The 17,171-nt window shown below is 39.8% G+C and overlaps 1 protein-coding gene across 1 annotated transcript in view; it reads left to right on the top strand.

Annotated features, from left to right (window-relative positions):
• Positions 1–390: 390 nt before the first annotated feature.
• MDFIC2 (MyoD family inhibitor domain containing 2) overlaps positions 391–17,171 on the top strand; it is a 52,916-nt gene continuing 36,135 nt past the window's right edge. The window contains exon 1 of the mRNA XM_077821430.1: positions 391–478. Within this exon, the coding sequence (XP_077677556.1) occupies positions 391–478 (88 nt within the window). The remainder of the gene's footprint in view (positions 479–17,171) is intronic.

Below are 17,171 nucleotides of genomic sequence, written 5' to 3'. Positions count from 1 at the left end.
TTATAGCTTACTTTGATAGCATTCTTTATAACTGCATTAAATAGGCAGTGTGGATATTTTTAGCCATAGTGGATCTATGATATGTGTTATAATGTACTTGTATTACCACCGTGTTAAGAATTTATTATAAATGCATTTCATAATATAATTTATAACAACATTACTGAAGACTGCATCTACAATCAGCAATCATTTAATATTGATTTAGAAATGCTATATTAGTGTATTGTGTGAGAGATTATACAGTATATCATGGATCAGAAAAAATAGTATATGTATTCATAGTTCATTACATGATATCAGCAATCTAAGAAGAGAATACACTTTTTGTTTGGAACCTTGGTTTAAAGAGGAACTTTTGACATCCCCAAATTCTTTTCTCCCAAATAGATGTCAGAAGACGAGACAGACAAGGTAAAAATCAGAGCAACGGAAAGCTTTCAAAATGACAAGCAAAATATTCCTTGGTTGAATGAAGGTAGGTTGCATTGTTATTTATTACATTTCTATTTATATTCAGATATAATTCTTTTGGTTTATTAAAACTGATTGCAGCATAAAGACAAAAGAATGTGGATGAAACTCCCATTAACTTCAATAGGGCCCAGATTTCATCCCGAGAGTCCTCTAGCTGGAAGTCTCCAGTACATGCAAGTAATTTTGTTTAGTCTTCCAGATGGCCTAAGTTGTCAGAATTTAGAGCTGCTCAAAGGTTTGATTTCTTGATATAAATGAGCTTGCAATCATCGGGGAATCTTTGTTATTTATTAATTATTTTATTATTTATTATTAATCATTATTATTTTGTAATTATTATTATAAGCCTGCTACAGCCACAAAGCATTATGGACCAAACCCCAAGCTCCTTTCCAAGGTTTTACTAAGTCAAACTACGAGTTAAGTGAATCAAAGTTTGTACGGGTTATACAGAGTTGGGTAACAATTAAGTACGTACCTTGGAGTTTGGCCCTATATTATCTATGTTAGGGAAAGACAATATTATAATCTACTTCCAATATCCATTTGTTAGCATTGTTTTCTTTTTGCATATAAGGAAGATGACCAAATGTTAAGAAAAGTGAAGAGAAGTACCACAGTAGGAGACCGCAAAACTTTTCTTTCTGTAGGAAATAAATTGCTAATAATTATTAAAAGCATTCAGATTTTATTCAAGTGCAAGATTTGTTTAAAAGCATTTAAGAAGAAAAATACATATAAGATTATGTTACTTATTTCATAATTGCACATAGCTACAATTATAAAGATGGAAGTTTCTTCAATATTTTACACTCTAAAAATTGATCTTCCAGGTTAATACATAACGAATTACAAAATATAAACAGACACAAAGACTATCTTTGACTAGTAGAGTCACTGTATGTTATTTCACAATACGTCATGGAGGTATATATGATAACTATATGCACTAACGAGTGGAGATTCTAAGGCAAAACGTTACAAAATTTATGAAATGCATTTCTCACATACTCCATGCTCAAGAGTGTGTTATGGTTTGTATTATAGAAAATGACTTTTTAATTCTAACAATTTTTAGGAGGGGTAAAAAGAAGTGATCTGTTATTTTGAAATACTAGATGTATAGGTTTGCAAGAATGAAGAGCTCATTTATATTAATGATTATATTGTAATCTATAAAATGTGTTTTATTATATTTATGTTATTCCTACTGTATGTTAACTGAGTGGTAAGGTCTAGTCATTGGGAGTAATTCACCCTGCAATTAAACAGAACAAGATTTTATTTTTTTCTTGTTTTTCACTCCCTATGCTGACAAGATCATTGTAGAAGTGGCACTTCCAAGGCATGAAAATCATAGCATTGGGTAAAACTGATTGGGCAACATAGATTCTCTTTTTGGTTGAACAGTAACAACTTCCTTCCTTCTGTACACAAATCCTGTGTCAGGGGGAACTCTGTGTATGCAAGGTTTGCAGGATGAGATTTACAGAAGGCAATAGTTCCGACAGAGACAACCAAAGAAGTTTCTGATGCAACAAGACAATGTTGCACTGGCACTTGTAACATCAAAACTACATGAATGAGACCAAATCCATTCCAGCATAACACACAATTTGACATGATGCAAAAGGTGAATCATTATCATCATTTTATTGATAGGAGACTAAAGCAAAGGGAAGTTAAGAGACTAGCCTAACATCGTAGAAAGACCCCAGAGGGGTGGTGGGGAGCTTGGATCTCCTGACCCTAGTCATATCCATTTGTCGGCACGGGTTCAAATAGGATTCAGCTTTATTGTGTCTCTTAGATCTGCAGATCCTTGCATTATAGGCTGATGATTCTCATCAACAGTATTTGTCAAACTAACGTGGTATTTTTTTTGAAGCAATTACAAGTTTGGCTGATAAAGGTGTTGAAATAATGTACTTAGACTTCCTTCAAAGGCATTTGACTTGGTTGGTGTAACATGACATTTTGATTAAAAAACTAGAATGATATAAAATGAATGTAGCACAAAGTAAATGGATTAAAAACTGGCTAACCAATAGGTCTTCCAACTATATGAATGGAAGCATCATCGAACAAGTGTATTTCTAGTTGGGTCACACAGGGATTGGTTCCTGGTCCTATGCTATTTAACATTTTTATCAATGACCTAAAAGAAAACAAAGTCATCATTGGTAAAGTTTGCAGAGGACACAAACATTGGGGGAGTTCAATAATGAAGAGGATAGGTCAAAAACATGCAGAGTGATCTGGATTGCTTGGTAAGGAGGGTACAAGCAAACAATACGTGTTTAATATGGTGAATGTAAACGTATACGTCTAGGAGCAAAGAATATAGTTCATATTTACAGGGTGATGGACTCTGTCCTGGGAAGAGTTACTCTGAAAAAGATTTGGGGGACATGATGGATAATCAGCTAACCATGAGCTCCCGGTGGAATGTTGAGGCCAGAAAGGCTAATATGATGTTTGGACGCATAAACTGGGAAATCTCCAGTAGGAGTAGATAGGTTATTTGGAACTTCTGTGACTACTGCTGGAATCCTGTGTCCAGTTCTGGTGTCCACAATTCAAGAAGGATTTTGATAAATTGGACAGAGTTCAGAGAAGAGCCATGAGAACTATTACAGCAAATTCTTTCCCAGGTATCTGCCTGGTGGTCTTGCCCACACGCTCAGGGTCTAATTGATCACCATACTTGGGGGCGGGAAGCAATTTCCCCCTGGGCAAGATGGGCAGAGACCCTGGGGGTTTTTCGCCTTCCTCTGCAGAATGGGGCACAGGTCACATGCAGGTTTAAACTAGTGTAAATGGTGAATTCTCTGTAATTTGAAGTCTTTAAATCATGATTTGAGGACGTCAGTAAGTCAGTCAGAGGTTAGGAGTCTATTTTAGGAGTGGGTGGATGAGGTTCTGGGGTCTGCAATGTGCAGGAAGCCAGACTAGATGATCATGAAGATCCCTTCTGACCTTAAAGTCTATGAGAATGACTAAAGGATTAGAAAACATGCCTTATGATAGGACTCAAGGAGCTCTATTTTTAGCTTAACAAAGTGGTTAAGAGGTGATTGATTACAGTCTATACGTACCTATATGGGGAACAGGCTCTTCAATCTAGCAGAGAAAGTTATAACAAGATCCAATGGCTGGAAGCTGGAGCTAGACAAATTCAGACTGGAAATAATGCATAAATTAGTTAACCATTGGACCAATTTACCAAGGGTCGGGGTGGATGCTCTATCACTGGCAACTTTTAAATCCAGATTGGCTTTTTTCTAAAAGATATGCTCTAGGAATTATTTTGGGGAAGTTCTGTGTTATATAGGTCGACTGGATGATTACAATGGTTCCTTCTGGCCTTGGAATCTATGAATCTGTTTCATTATGTAGGGTGACCAGACAGCAAGTGTGAAAAATTGGGACGGGGGTGGGGGGTAATAGGCACCTACCTAAGACAAAGCCCCAGAAAATCAGGACTGTCTCTATAAAATCGGGACATCTGGTCACCCTATCATTATGTATCTACTTCATTCTCTTGAGGAGTGTGTTTCAGGGATGCCTGATTGATGAAATGATAAGTAGAGCCGGGGTCCTATGTTTCGTTAGCATTAATAATATTTTTGTCACGTTATCAGTCTCTTCTGGAGGTTAAGAGCCAAATTCTACCCACTGATGACAATTTATTGTGAAATGCAACAGAGAGTAGAATTGGGCCTGAAAGTTTTTCACAGTGACTGAGTTAATAAATGGTTGTGAAGTTTCTTGGAAGAGATAGACATTTTTATTTTTCCGTTATTTCTATTGATTTTGTATGTTTTATTAATAATTTTTACAATATTTTTTGTGTGCAAACATTTTAAATACTTGTGTATTGCTTCTGGTTTTCAAGCTAGGAGCAAACCAAACAGTCTCCAGCAGCAGCTCAACTTCTACGTTTAAACATTTTAAAAATAATAACATAGCTTTCAGCCATCCCAATAAACAATGAGTTTTCTTTAGGCAGAGTAAAAAGCTGTATGTTCTTTTAGCATTCACTTTTAAAGACAAGTTATTTTTATTCATGGTTTTGTATTGATTATTTGTTCCTTCTGAAAAAACAATCATGAACCACATAGTAGCAGAAATATGCATAAGAAATATAGTATGGAATTTGATTTTTATATAGTGTCTGTCATACTGGAGGTTTCCCAAAGTGCTCTATAAAGTAATAACTTATGTATTGTAGTGCAGTGACTCTGTATGCAAATGAGAGACCCATTATGTACTCATGGGCCTTGAATATTAGAACCTGTTTATCAGAGGAAATGTTGAGCCAAATATCAGCTTTATTTATTCTCTACTCTTTTGGAAGGGATATTTAACTTCCACCTTGCCAGCACTAGCTGAAAGGACCTTAGTATTAAATTAGTTCCAAAGAATGGCACTGCTAACAGGAGTCTTTTTGACTCTGCCTTATAGCATCGGCATTGGGTTAGAGTCAAAGCCCTATACTGAGGATGAAACTTCTGGCCACAAAAACAAGAGGGCCATCAAATGGGCCTTAATGGCATTATAAAAATATATTATGTTCATTTGACAAACACAGTCAGCAGACCTGCAGAGCTTTGCTCATCAGTAACAACTCTGACTGTATTGATACATTTTAACCCTTTCCCTCATGCTTTGTTGGTTGCTCATCTTAGAAGCCAGTCTTCAAAGCACCGACTGTCTCTTCCTATGTCTGTATAGTATCTAGCATGTTGTGGGCACTATTGTAATTCAAATAAATAGAATAATTATAGAGAATTAAACTAGAAAATGAGTGGCCCTGTTTTGCTAGCCTGTTAAAGGGTCCTAGCACATTTATATACATCTTGGGTCAAACCTGTAGACCTGGAACTAGATTACCATATGAGAGACTCCACAGGTTTAGAACCATAATACTGCTGCAAGGGCTGCTGTAAGTTAAGTCAGCAGTAATGGCCTCATTCCACCAGTTAGGGATCACTGGAGACTTCAGCCACAACTCTTCCTGCCAGTAGTCCATTCCCAATATATTCGCTTCACTGGAGAGCTGGAAGTGGATATGTAGAGTTTGGTATGTCAGCTTTTTGGCATCTCATGATGCCCCTCTCTCTTTCAGAGTTGCTTTTCAGCTGCTTTGTGCTCCCAATGCCGTGCCAAACAGCTGGAATGGGGTGCCAGGATCTGGCCCCACATATTCCCACAAATGAGCTGTTCTGATTGCTGTTCCCATCCGATGAGGCTGCCAACTGGTCTCAGAACAGGCATAACTGGAACTACTCTCTCCGTCACTCATTCCAATTGGATTGGGACTGCAGAGATTGGTCAATGCACCTAAAAATAATCGGATTTCCTGCAAACTGAAGGTAATGGGACTCTCAATGGGTCCATCTGTGTAGATCTGATTGCAAGATCAGGGCCTTATGTATATAAAATACTGGTAATTAAATGCAAAACTACTCAGAATTCAAGGATTTTTGCATTTCACTGTGTACTCAAAAATGGGCCCATTTGTGAGGAAAATTTTGCTAAGGTACACAGACAGTTTTGTGAAGCAAACACTGGCTCACTTTCTACTGAAATAGGCCTGATAATAAGGAGGAGTGGACCTATATCCTAAGCACAAACAGCTTTCACAATGAAACCATGTATTTTGTCCTGTTGTAAAACTGGAGGCTGTGAAACTGCACAAGGTCAAACAGTGAAGACATATATGAAACATCTCAACTCAAGTGAATGTTACCGCATAGGATCATTTACCTACTTCTCTCTAAAAAATATGATAGGCCAAACTCTCTGCTAGCATAAATGGATACAGCTCCTCTAAAGTGGAGTTTTGTCCAGTTATACCAATGTAGAATTTGGATCAGTATCACCATCATTTTATTACTATACTAAATATGAATGAGTAAAGAGACACTGATGTAACTTGCAGGTAGTGTTAAAGAAATGTCCTTTGAGCGGTCGTAACCCATCGTTCCCACCGGTTTCACACTCCAGCCGGATGTGCAACCACCAGACCATCACACCCCAGGTAAGAAACAACACTGAGGGCTATTGAACACTCTTGAAATGTTTAATTTGAATCAAGACAATATTAGAGCATCACAGAGAGTCTTCTGAAAATGTGACTGCACGGCGGAAACTAACTGGGCAATAGCCCCCAACCTCTCACTTGCATCATTGTAGTGGTGTAGTGGTAACACAGTAGCGGTCAGAGCCTCAGCTGGGGTAAAGAGGAGTCAATAGACATATACCAATTTACACCAGCTGAAGATCCGGTTCAAAGTTCCAACTGGAAAGAAGTCCTCGGAGTTCTGTACAAACACTAAATTTAGTCTCACAACATGAGTTAATTATATCTGTATGGATAAACTAAGGCAGAGAGAGATTACATACTTGCCTAAAGTAGTAAGGGTGAAACTGATCCCTGTGCCAGGGGCCAGAACAGGTCTATGCATCACTTATGTGCCTGTTGTAAGGGCTTCAGTGGGACTTGTGGGACATAAGAGGTGCATAGGCCTCCTGCTGGCCCGAAGCACAGCAGTCGGTTTCACCCAAAGTGATTAGAGCAAGGACTATAACCCAGGAAGTGACACTAGAACAATTTTATTTGTGGAAAATTCATATTTCGTTCCGTGACATTTTCACACAAAGATCTACTGTTTCAGTCAGCTCAGCTCTGCACACATGCATCCCCCTCCAAATGTAACTTCTGTGAAAACTGAATGAACTGGCTTCCTTGCTCCTCCACCAAAAGTGTGAAAAAATGCCAATCTCCAGCCTTTCCCCAAAATAGCCCCTTTCCACTCTAAAGTTCTTATACATTAGCAGCATTTTGGCAAAAAAAAAAAAGCTCTTTTTTGGTTCATTTTCTTACAAATAGTGTGTACATCTCTAGTCCTGACTTTTAATCCCCTGCTCTAACCAATAGATCTTCACCCTAGAGGGAAATTGAGCCCTGTGCAGTGGGTCAGAACAGTGTCAGCACTTAACCACAAACTAGGGTTTAAGCAGTAGATAAAGACTTCTGCACAGGAGTAAATTTAACTCCCAAAGAAGGCAGTACATATAAAAGTGAGTCTTGCTTATTTTATGGACCTGATTGTAATGATGATATTCACACCAACTAGTACCTTACTCCACAAATAGTCCCACGGGGTGAGGTTCTGTGCTGCATCTCTTAATGGCACAACACAGAATTATCAGCCTGGAGCAGAGATAAGATGGCTTTCTGGGCTGTTCTTGGAGTTTTAAGCAGCCCTTACCATAACTTAGGGGGTCTAAGCATAAATTGGGTCCACTGACTTCCAATTCTTTAAGAGAGTCCAAACCTCTTTAATTTACCTCCTGATAGGAGGCTATGCTACACTGCAAACTAAGGTGTGATTGTGATGTGGGTAGGCATACCCACACTAGCTTTAATCTAGCTAACAGAGGTAACAATATGAGTCAAGATGTCGTGACATGAACTTCCCTGCAAATAGCAATCTGAGTGCACCCCCAGTGAGCTTATACTAGGGTACTACGTCTCTACCGTTGTTACCCATGCTAGCTAGATTAAAGCTAGCGCAGGTATGCCTACCCATGCCACAATCACACCTTAGTTTGAGGTGTAGACCTATCCTAAATTCAGGAGGTTAATTAAACAGATTAGGACCCTGAAAGATTCAAAATCAGTGGACCCAAATCTGCTCTCACACCTATAAACTGGCTTCCCAAATTAAGCTGAAGGCAGGGATTTGGTCCAGAAGTTTTCACTCTCTTTCCAGCATGAATTATGGTAATGGATTTGGACAGTAGGACCTTTCAGGCCTATTCATACAGCAACCAATAAAATAACTACACAATGAATGCTGTAATCTTAGCTGATGCTGTCCAGCTAGGAATGACAAGAAAAAGAAGACGTAAAAACTGATGCTACTGATCCCAGAGGGTTGGAATTCCTGGAAGGTGCCATGTCAGCTTCAGGACTGTGACCAAATGAATTAATTAAGACAACCCTTCCTTTAAGTTGTAAAACAGTAGATTTAAAGACTCTCCTCCAATGGAAATGGAGTATATGAAATGTAAAATGATTCCAGTTCAGTGCTCCTAATGGCAGTTTTATAAACTGAGTAGTCCTTGATCTCTGTACTGCAGACCCCTTGGAAATGAAAAAAAATCAACGATAGTCATATAGTATGAATGTACAGTATCTGAACGAGAAGGCACACTGTTCTCCAGCAATAGGAAGATATTTAAAAGTAAACTTCCACTCTGAAAGTCAACTGTAAAAATGGTTCCATGTCTGTTAAGTCTCATTTCCTTTCCATTCAAATTTGCTCAGTTGCCAGGAAAAACTAGTTTTTCTAACTAGCATTTTGGTAAACAAGCCAAGATCTGAAAATAGGCTATGTTCTTTTTGTCTCATGCATCAGTAAAGATTTTGCAGGCCCAATTCTGCTCTCAGCTGTGCCTGTGCAAAGTTATTGTCTTTAAACTTTGCCCTTGATGGCACAAGTATAAGCAAGGGCAGAATTCTGCACCATAGCTACGATTTAACTGGTGATGTGCAATCCAGAATAGACTCCAACTCACATTTCCTTAGTCCTCTTGGGTGTCAACAACTAAAGACTGCAGAATTTGGCTCAAGTGTGCTTACAAGCTGCTGGACCAAGATCTTACTGAAGCAGTCGCAAACATTCCATTCACAAGGTGGCTCAGTCGAAGCATTTTACCATCTCGCCTAGGTTAAGGACCTATTAAATGCAAAACAGGTCTGTTGTACTCCTGTAGAAGCCAGAAAGATGCACGTATGTGATTAGGCACAATAACTATACTGGATTATAAAGAACGTTTACTACCAATAAAAGTTGTGAGTATTTCAGAAGACTCTTAATAGAGTTGTTAAAGATCCTGAATATAAAAATCCTCTCTCTAACAAGAATTTGTTGGTATTTGATTCTAGTACATCTACCATTTCCAGTAAGCTGTTTACTTTTCTTCTAAGGTAAAGGGAAGCATACTGTTATTTTCCTTAACCAATGGAAACATTTTTGAAGGCTCAAAAAACAAATAATAACTGACACCAGTTGTGCTCTGGGGTAATTGCACTGACTTCAGTGGGTAGCTTTTGATTTATACTGGTCTCAAAGGAGGATAAGGCCTGATGAAGCCACATATACAGCGTGTGTATCTGAAGGCTTACTACTGTGAAAAAGCAGTCTGCACTCCTGTTAGTGAGAATTGTCCATGTCTCACTGAGGTTTTCCTAAAATTCATTTAGAAATCTTTTTTATTACTTAAGAGATAACCCATCAGAAATAATCTGTTGTATAGGCCAGATTCTCAGCTGCACCCAGCCTGAAGGGGAGTTATAAATAAGTTGGTGGCAATCATACCAGCATAGGTTAGAGCAAGCTGCAGCCTGCTCTGAACTACTGTACCTGGTGATGGACCCCATTTCATGAATGAGTTTAGAGTCCTTCTGAAAATAAACAGGCTTCAGATGTATACATTCCAAAGTAACCTACGCAACTTTTCAAATGGAAGTACACTTTCATCCATTGGCCGGGAAGTATTTCAGTGCTACGCCTGCACGTATTTTACCATTTAAGATTTTTTTTCATAGTTCAGAAGTTTCTTTTTGCACAGCTACAATTTTCAGAAAATTGTTTTCAGTTTTTCCAGGTTATGTATTGATAAGGAGAATGAATCAGGCAGAGTCAATCATTCTGAGGAGTGCCCCTGTGACAGTTAAAGTAACAAGACCTGATTGAATTCCTCAAAATGAAAAATAAATGGTAGCTGAGGCACTGATCAGTTTTTACGGAGGTTCAAAGGTCTCCCATTTTTCTTTTAATAAAGTAGGGCCTTAATTCACTACAGGTGGAATTCATCCCCGTGCAAAGGACCAACATAAGATCTATGCATGACTTAAATATCACTTAAGTGGTGGGCAAGCTTTGGCTGGCCCTCTCCACAAGATGATTTTCACCCTACTTAAGGCAGCAGCTCTTCAGGTTTCTAAATTTCCCTTCTAGTTTCTGGATTTAATCCCGTTGAACACATTCAAACAATGCGGAAAATTAGGTAAATGATAAATTCAGACAGATTGTTTATTATCTTCTTAATGCACCCATGATTGCACTGTCTAAGAAGATAATGTTATATATTCTTACACACACACATTCTATATAGACACACTCCAGAAATCTGTGTAACAAAAAACCTCTGCGTGAACATGTTGACAAGCTCCAGAGATAGAAAAGTAGATGAATTCTTCTCTGTTGAGCTCCTCCAGCCAAATAAAAATGTTTCAGTGCTGATGATGCATCTTTGAACTGATTACTAACACAAATTAAGCTTCCCTACATCGTTGCTGAAATATGCCCATAAGCAATTTGAAAGGAAATATTGTTCCAACATTCTCAGAAGATGCAGGTGCCAAGTTCTCTAAAGTTTTTAGAGATTAAATAGATGTGATGGGTACACAATTTAGCAGTAGCACTGCATCCATAATGAAAAGGAAAATATGTACTCTGCTTCAATATGATCATGTAAGTAGGGTCTAGAGAGTAAAATAATACAGGGCCTATTAATCTCTTCCCATTGAAGCAAACCAATCAGGAATAAAAATTAAGGTGAGAAAGGTCCTGTCTATTTGGTAATTTATAGAAGGCAATGTTCTAAATAAAAAGTATTGGCTCAAACAAAACATTGAAAAGCAGTTACAGAGGAAAAACAAAAACAAAATAGCTTTATGCCAATGGAAAACAGACAATGTGTGTGGGCAAAAAAGATCACATAACCTACAGGAACCCACAGACATTTGGATGCCAAAACCAAAGTTTGAATCTGCAAATCTCCTTCCTATTCCTGTAGCATATATAAAACAAGTAAATTACATTACACACAATCACTGCATTAGCTGCATGCATATTTTTCAGCTAATTGCTATTCAGTCTTTACAACTAATGAGTGGGGTTTTTAAAAATGAATGTTTAGTGCAACGTGGGGGAGATTTTGGACCTGCACACTTTCATTTAATTTAAAACATAATATCCCTTTGGCCCAAAGCAGAATAATTTATCTTCCAACCTTTGGTTATTCCGATACAGAACCCTGGTTCCAACCACTCTTATTTTGCAAACTAAAAAAAAATACCCAATGAGACTTTCCAAAGCCAAATGCAAAATCATACTGGTATTTCCCATCTCTGTTTTTCCAAGTATTATTCCAGTTGGTGAAACTTACCTCTGTGTGCTCAGAGCCAGCACAAAGTCCATGCATCAATTAACTCCCACTTAAACCTCCATGAAGGCCCTCTGCATGGAGGTGAATTTCAGCTACAGAGGGCTTAAATACCAAATGGATAGGTGCTGCATAAAAGCCTAGGATACACTCTCATGTTATTCCAATTATGCAAAGACAAGCCTGATTTATCTACATACACCCATTAGTTGCTTTTCCTGAGATCACCTTCACCGTTCCACCTTTGAGTTAACACTCATTTTGCATACCCACTGAATGCCAAACTGGAACAACTTACACTACTTTATTATTAACGGGCCACACCACCTTGAATGGTCCCTGTCATAAATATAAAGGGAAGGGTAAACACCTTTAAAATCCCTCCCGGACAGAGGAAAAATCCTTTCACCTGTAAAGGGTTAAGAAGCTAGGATAACCTCGCTGGCACCTGACCAAAATGACCAATGAGGAGACAAGATATTTTAAAAAGCTGGAGGGAGGGAGAGAGAGACAAAGAGTCTGTCTGTGTGATGCTTTTGCCGGGGACAGAACAGGAATGGAGTCTTAGAAGTTAGTAAGTAATCTAGCTAGATATGCGTTAGATTATGATTTCTTTAAATGGCTGAGAAAATAAGCTGTGATGAATAGAATGGATATTCCTGTCTGTGTGTCTTTTTGTAACTTAAGGTTTTGCCCAGAGGGATTCTCTGTTTTGAATCTAATTACCCTGTAAGGTATTTACCATCCTGATTTTACAGAGGTGATTCTTTTTTACTTTTTACTTCTATTAAAATCCTTCTTTTCAGAAACTGAATGCTTTTTCATTGTTCTTAAGATCCAAAGGTTTGTGTCTGTGGTTCCCTATGCAAAATGGTGAGGATTTTTACCAAACCTTCCCCAGGAAGTGGGGTGCAAGCGTTGGGAGGATTTTGGGGGGAAAGACATTTTCAAACAATGCTTTCCTAATAAATAAACCCAGATAAACGTTTGGTGGTGGCAGTGGAAGTCCAAGGGCAAAGCGTAAAATAATTTGTACCTTGGGGAAGTTTTAACCTAAGCTGGTAAAAGTAAGCTTAGGAGGTTTTCATGCAGGCCCCCACATCTGTGCCCTAGAGTTCAGAGTCGGGAAGGAACCTTGACAGTCCCATAGACTAAGTGCTAACTGCCTGTAGTAAACAATCTGTTCCATCTTGTATTTAGCTGTGACTCTTGGAGTACCTTCCCAGACCTGAGGAAGAGCTCTGTGTAGCTTGAAAACTTGTCTTTCTCACCAACAGAAGTTGGTCCAGTAAAAGATATTACCTCACCCACCTTATCTCTCTAATACCTGGGACTAACACGGCTTCAACAACACTGCATACATATCGCCTGCAAACTGAATCTTTCTTTTCATCAGATTCTGACTAGCATTTGCAATCATCACCAATACTTTTTCATTGTTTATGCAGTCCATTCTTATATTTTGAGAATTGTTCTATAACACCATCATTAAAAGGATTGTATCTGATTTTAGGAGCCATGTATTGCTAGCCATTATCAATAGTATCTGAGCATCTTCTGCGTTAAACAGATTAGCAATAGTGAAGTCCCTAGGGGAGTTCAGGGAGTCTCTGTCTTTCTATTTCAGGTTATAGAAAGATCTGCTTGAGGTAGGGATGATTTTAAGTGGCTAGTGTGAGTTGGTTGTGGTTGAGAATGTTACTCTCTTTATCGTGATAAAGTTTTATCAAATAGGAAGGCTTTGCAGCATTTCCTAAAGGTGCTCAGACTCTGGATTTGTCTAATCTCCTCTGGAAGTTCATTCCACAGCTGGATCCCCTCAAATGAGAATGCTTTGTCCCTGGCTCTCATATGCTTTGCCCTGAGCCATGTGATCTGCACTGACCCAGAGGAGAATTTATGCACAAAAGAGATATAACATAAGCAGCAGTGCAAGCTTCTCCACATTGTTCCAGCCCTGGCCTGCAGGGAACTGCCAGTAGTCATGAAAGGATAGTATAGTCTCCATGCCTTAAAATGTTTTCATGTAAAATAAATAAAATATAAAACTAAGCAGCGGTTTTACAGTATGACACAGCAGTATTACTTGCATTAGGCCAATTTACCACTTATGATAGCAGTAATAGCACTAAAAGCCAATAAAAACGGTCTGTTCGTTCAGAGATTGGCTTTTATGGCTTATTCTAAATATTATCAAGTGAATCAAAAGCTGTCATTATAGTGTCTAAAAAGCCTTCGTACCTTGTAAGCAAACAGTGTGACTTTGACAAATAATCATTAATATGCCTGTGTGAGGCCAGGGAAAAGAAAGAAAGAAAAAGGAAAACCCAATATTTCACCTAACATAACTCATTAAGATCATTTCAGTCAGATTTTAAATAAGATAGTTTTATACATAAACTGGCACAATTTCCCCCAATTGTTTTATCTGTGTATAATTTTCAGACAATCAGAAATGTTTAGATAGCGCAACAATGAGATGTTTAGCTGGATATAGTGACATATCTTCATCAGCTCTGGAAAATGCTTAGGGCTAGATTGTGCTTTTAGGCCCAACCCTGAGCAAGGGGTAGCGCTCAATCCCAGGAGGCATTTTGTCTCACAAGCATTACACTGAAGCACTCTTCCCCTGCGCTCTTCTTGCTCCACGAGGGAAAGTATGCTACTGCAACCCCTGAAAGAGTATAGTTTATTTCCTCCCGGATACCTGCCCAGTTAAGCTGCCCAGCAAGAAGGGAGAGAAGAGGAGTATCCCGAGAGCAGGGCTGAGTAGGCCTAGCAAAAGGATGGGAGATTTACTTTCTCATGCTGCCCTATGCAGCTGAATAAGACAAGCTGTTACATATTTAATTGAAACTCCACCAGACCCAGTCTCAGCCATCTACATTTGTCCTTTCTAGCCTTCGAAGCCCTGACCACACTACAGCTCGAAGTTCAGTACCTATCTTGAAAATATGTATCATCGTCTGTGCTTGTAACTGACTTGCAAATACAACTGTCGCTAGCATGACTGCAGTGACTCTAGCAAAATTTCTCTAACCAGTTTTGACAAGGAAAACAGCCATACTACTGCACTTCTACAGACCACCACAGCGTGGAACAGTAGCATAGCTTCTTAACACAATTGGATCACTGTGTAACCAGGTTAGGTGTGCACCCTTGTTAAGCCTGAAGTTTCAGAAATCTGGAGATTTTACTCACATGACTTGCTTGCTGAACACGCATCAGCCTGTTTACACAGATGGCAGCAAGTGTCCTGCTTACCAGAAAGTAAGATGGATGAGGCTGCAGCCTGGAATGAGTTTTAAGGACACAGGAATTGCTGTGCTCCTGCTGACTCGCCTGGTGCCCTGGTAACTCGGATGGTGCCTAGAGGCTCTGCCCCTGTTTGCTCTTTGTCCTAAAAGGCCTATGGTGGGGTTGTTAGGGGTGCTGCTTGCCCTGGGCTGGGGCGTGGAAGGGTAGGCTGGCTCCTGAAATCAGCTGGGCGAAGCTCCGGCTGGGCTGCTAGCTCCAGCTGGGTACCTAGTCCTGGCTGCTTAGGGGCTCTAGCTGTCCTGCCTATTGCTCCTAGCTATAGCTGGCAGGCCCCTGGGGTCAGGGAGAAATGGCTGCTCCATGTCACTGTCGCCATAGCTCCACTCTATGGTTAAAACCTTCAGGGGGAGACTTAGAGTCTAGAGTCCTTGAGGGCTCTAATCATAGAGACCCTGACTAGAGGAGCAGCCTAGAGTGTCTCCTCAGCCCTCCAAGCTGGGTGAGTGTTAAGTCCCTAGCCACGGGCCTCCCAGCGAAGCTCATAGCCTGAAGGGTCTGGGTCTAGCCCATGTTACCATAGCAACAGCCTTACCAGGCCAGAGGTCCTGGCGGGGGAGGCCCATCATTGCAGGTTCCTCTCTAGGCTCCCCTTCTTGTTTTGTTGGGTTTTTCCTGATGAAGGCCCTCTGCATGGAGGTGAATTTCAGCTTAAATACCACACTGATAGGTGCTGGTTGGGGTCCCTCTCTATCCCAGTACACACTTCAGGGATCCGAAGTGGCAAATCTATGCATGGGGACCAGTCCCCTTGGATGCAACACATTGTCTCTGATGCCCTTGAAAAAGCAGGAATTCTCTCAGCCTCACTGAAGCTTGCAGGGGCTTTGGACATCTCTCATGTTCAATCAGATAAAGATATTGAGTACAGTTTAGATGCAGATGTCTGTGCAGAATGAACCAAGCTGAAGCCAGGATTAATCCATTTATTTTTTCACTTCTGAACATCGTCATTCACAGAGTCAGATTTCATGGCCTAAAGGGACAATTATATTCATCTAGTCTGAGCTCCTACTGAACTTAGACTTCATCCAGAAATTCCTGCATCTGGTCTAACAAGAGCAGGTTGAACTACAGCATATCTTTTAGAAAGACATCCCATCCGATTTAAAGACTCCAAGAAACAGAGAATTTACCATGTCCTTTGTTAATCCGTTCAAGGGGCTAGTTACCCTCATTGTTAAAATTGAACTGCATAAGCTCTCAAGTACACTTCATGTCTGTCAAGGTTCCTTCCCCACTCTGAACGCTAGGGTACAGATGTGGGGACCTGCATGAAAAACCTCCTAAGCTTATCTTTACCAGCTTAGGTCAAAACTTCCCCAAGGTACAAAATATTCCACCCTTTGTCCTTGGATTGGCCGCTACCACCGCCAAACAAATACTGGTTACTGGGGAAGAGCTGTTTGGACGCGTCTTTCCCCCCAAAATACTTCCCAAAACCTTGCACCCCACTTCCTGGACAAGGTTTGGGAAAAAGCCGCACCAATTTGCCTAGGTGACTACAGACCCAGACCCTTGGATCTTAAGAACAATGAACAATCCTCCCAACACTTGCACCCCCACTTTCCTGGGAAATGTTGGATAAAAAACCTCACCAATTTGCATAGGTGACCACAGACCCAAACCCTTGGATCTGAGAACGATGAAAAAGCATTCAGTTTTCTTACAAGAAGACTTTTAATAGAAATAGAAGTAAATAGAAGTAAAGAAATCACCTCTGTAAAATCAGGATGGTAGATACCTTACAGGGTAATTAGATTCAAAACATAGAGAATCACTCTAGGCAAAACCTTAAGTTACAAAAAAGATACACAGACAGAAATAGTTATTCTATTCAGCACAATTCTTTTCTCAGCCATTTAAAGAAATCATAATCTAACACATACCTAGCTAGATTACTTACTAAAAGTTCTAAGACTCCATTCCTGGTCTATCCCCGGCAGAAACAGCATATAGACAGACAGAGACCCTTTGTTTCTCTCCTTCCTCCCAGCTTTTGAAAGTATCTTGTCTCCTCATTGGTCATTTTGGTCAGGTGCCAGCGAGGTTATCTTTAGCTTCTTAACCCTTTACAGGTGAGAGCAGCTTTCCCCTGGCCAGGAGGGATTTCAAAGGGGTTTACCCTTCCC

This window comes from Eretmochelys imbricata, chromosome 7, assembly GCF_965152235.1.
Source record: "Eretmochelys imbricata isolate rEreImb1 chromosome 7, rEreImb1.hap1, whole genome shotgun sequence".
Lineage (NCBI taxonomy): Eukaryota > Metazoa > Chordata > Testudines > Cheloniidae > Eretmochelys > Eretmochelys imbricata.
Note: the sequence above shows the minus strand (reverse complement) of the source record. Positions and strands in the feature narration are given on the sequence as shown.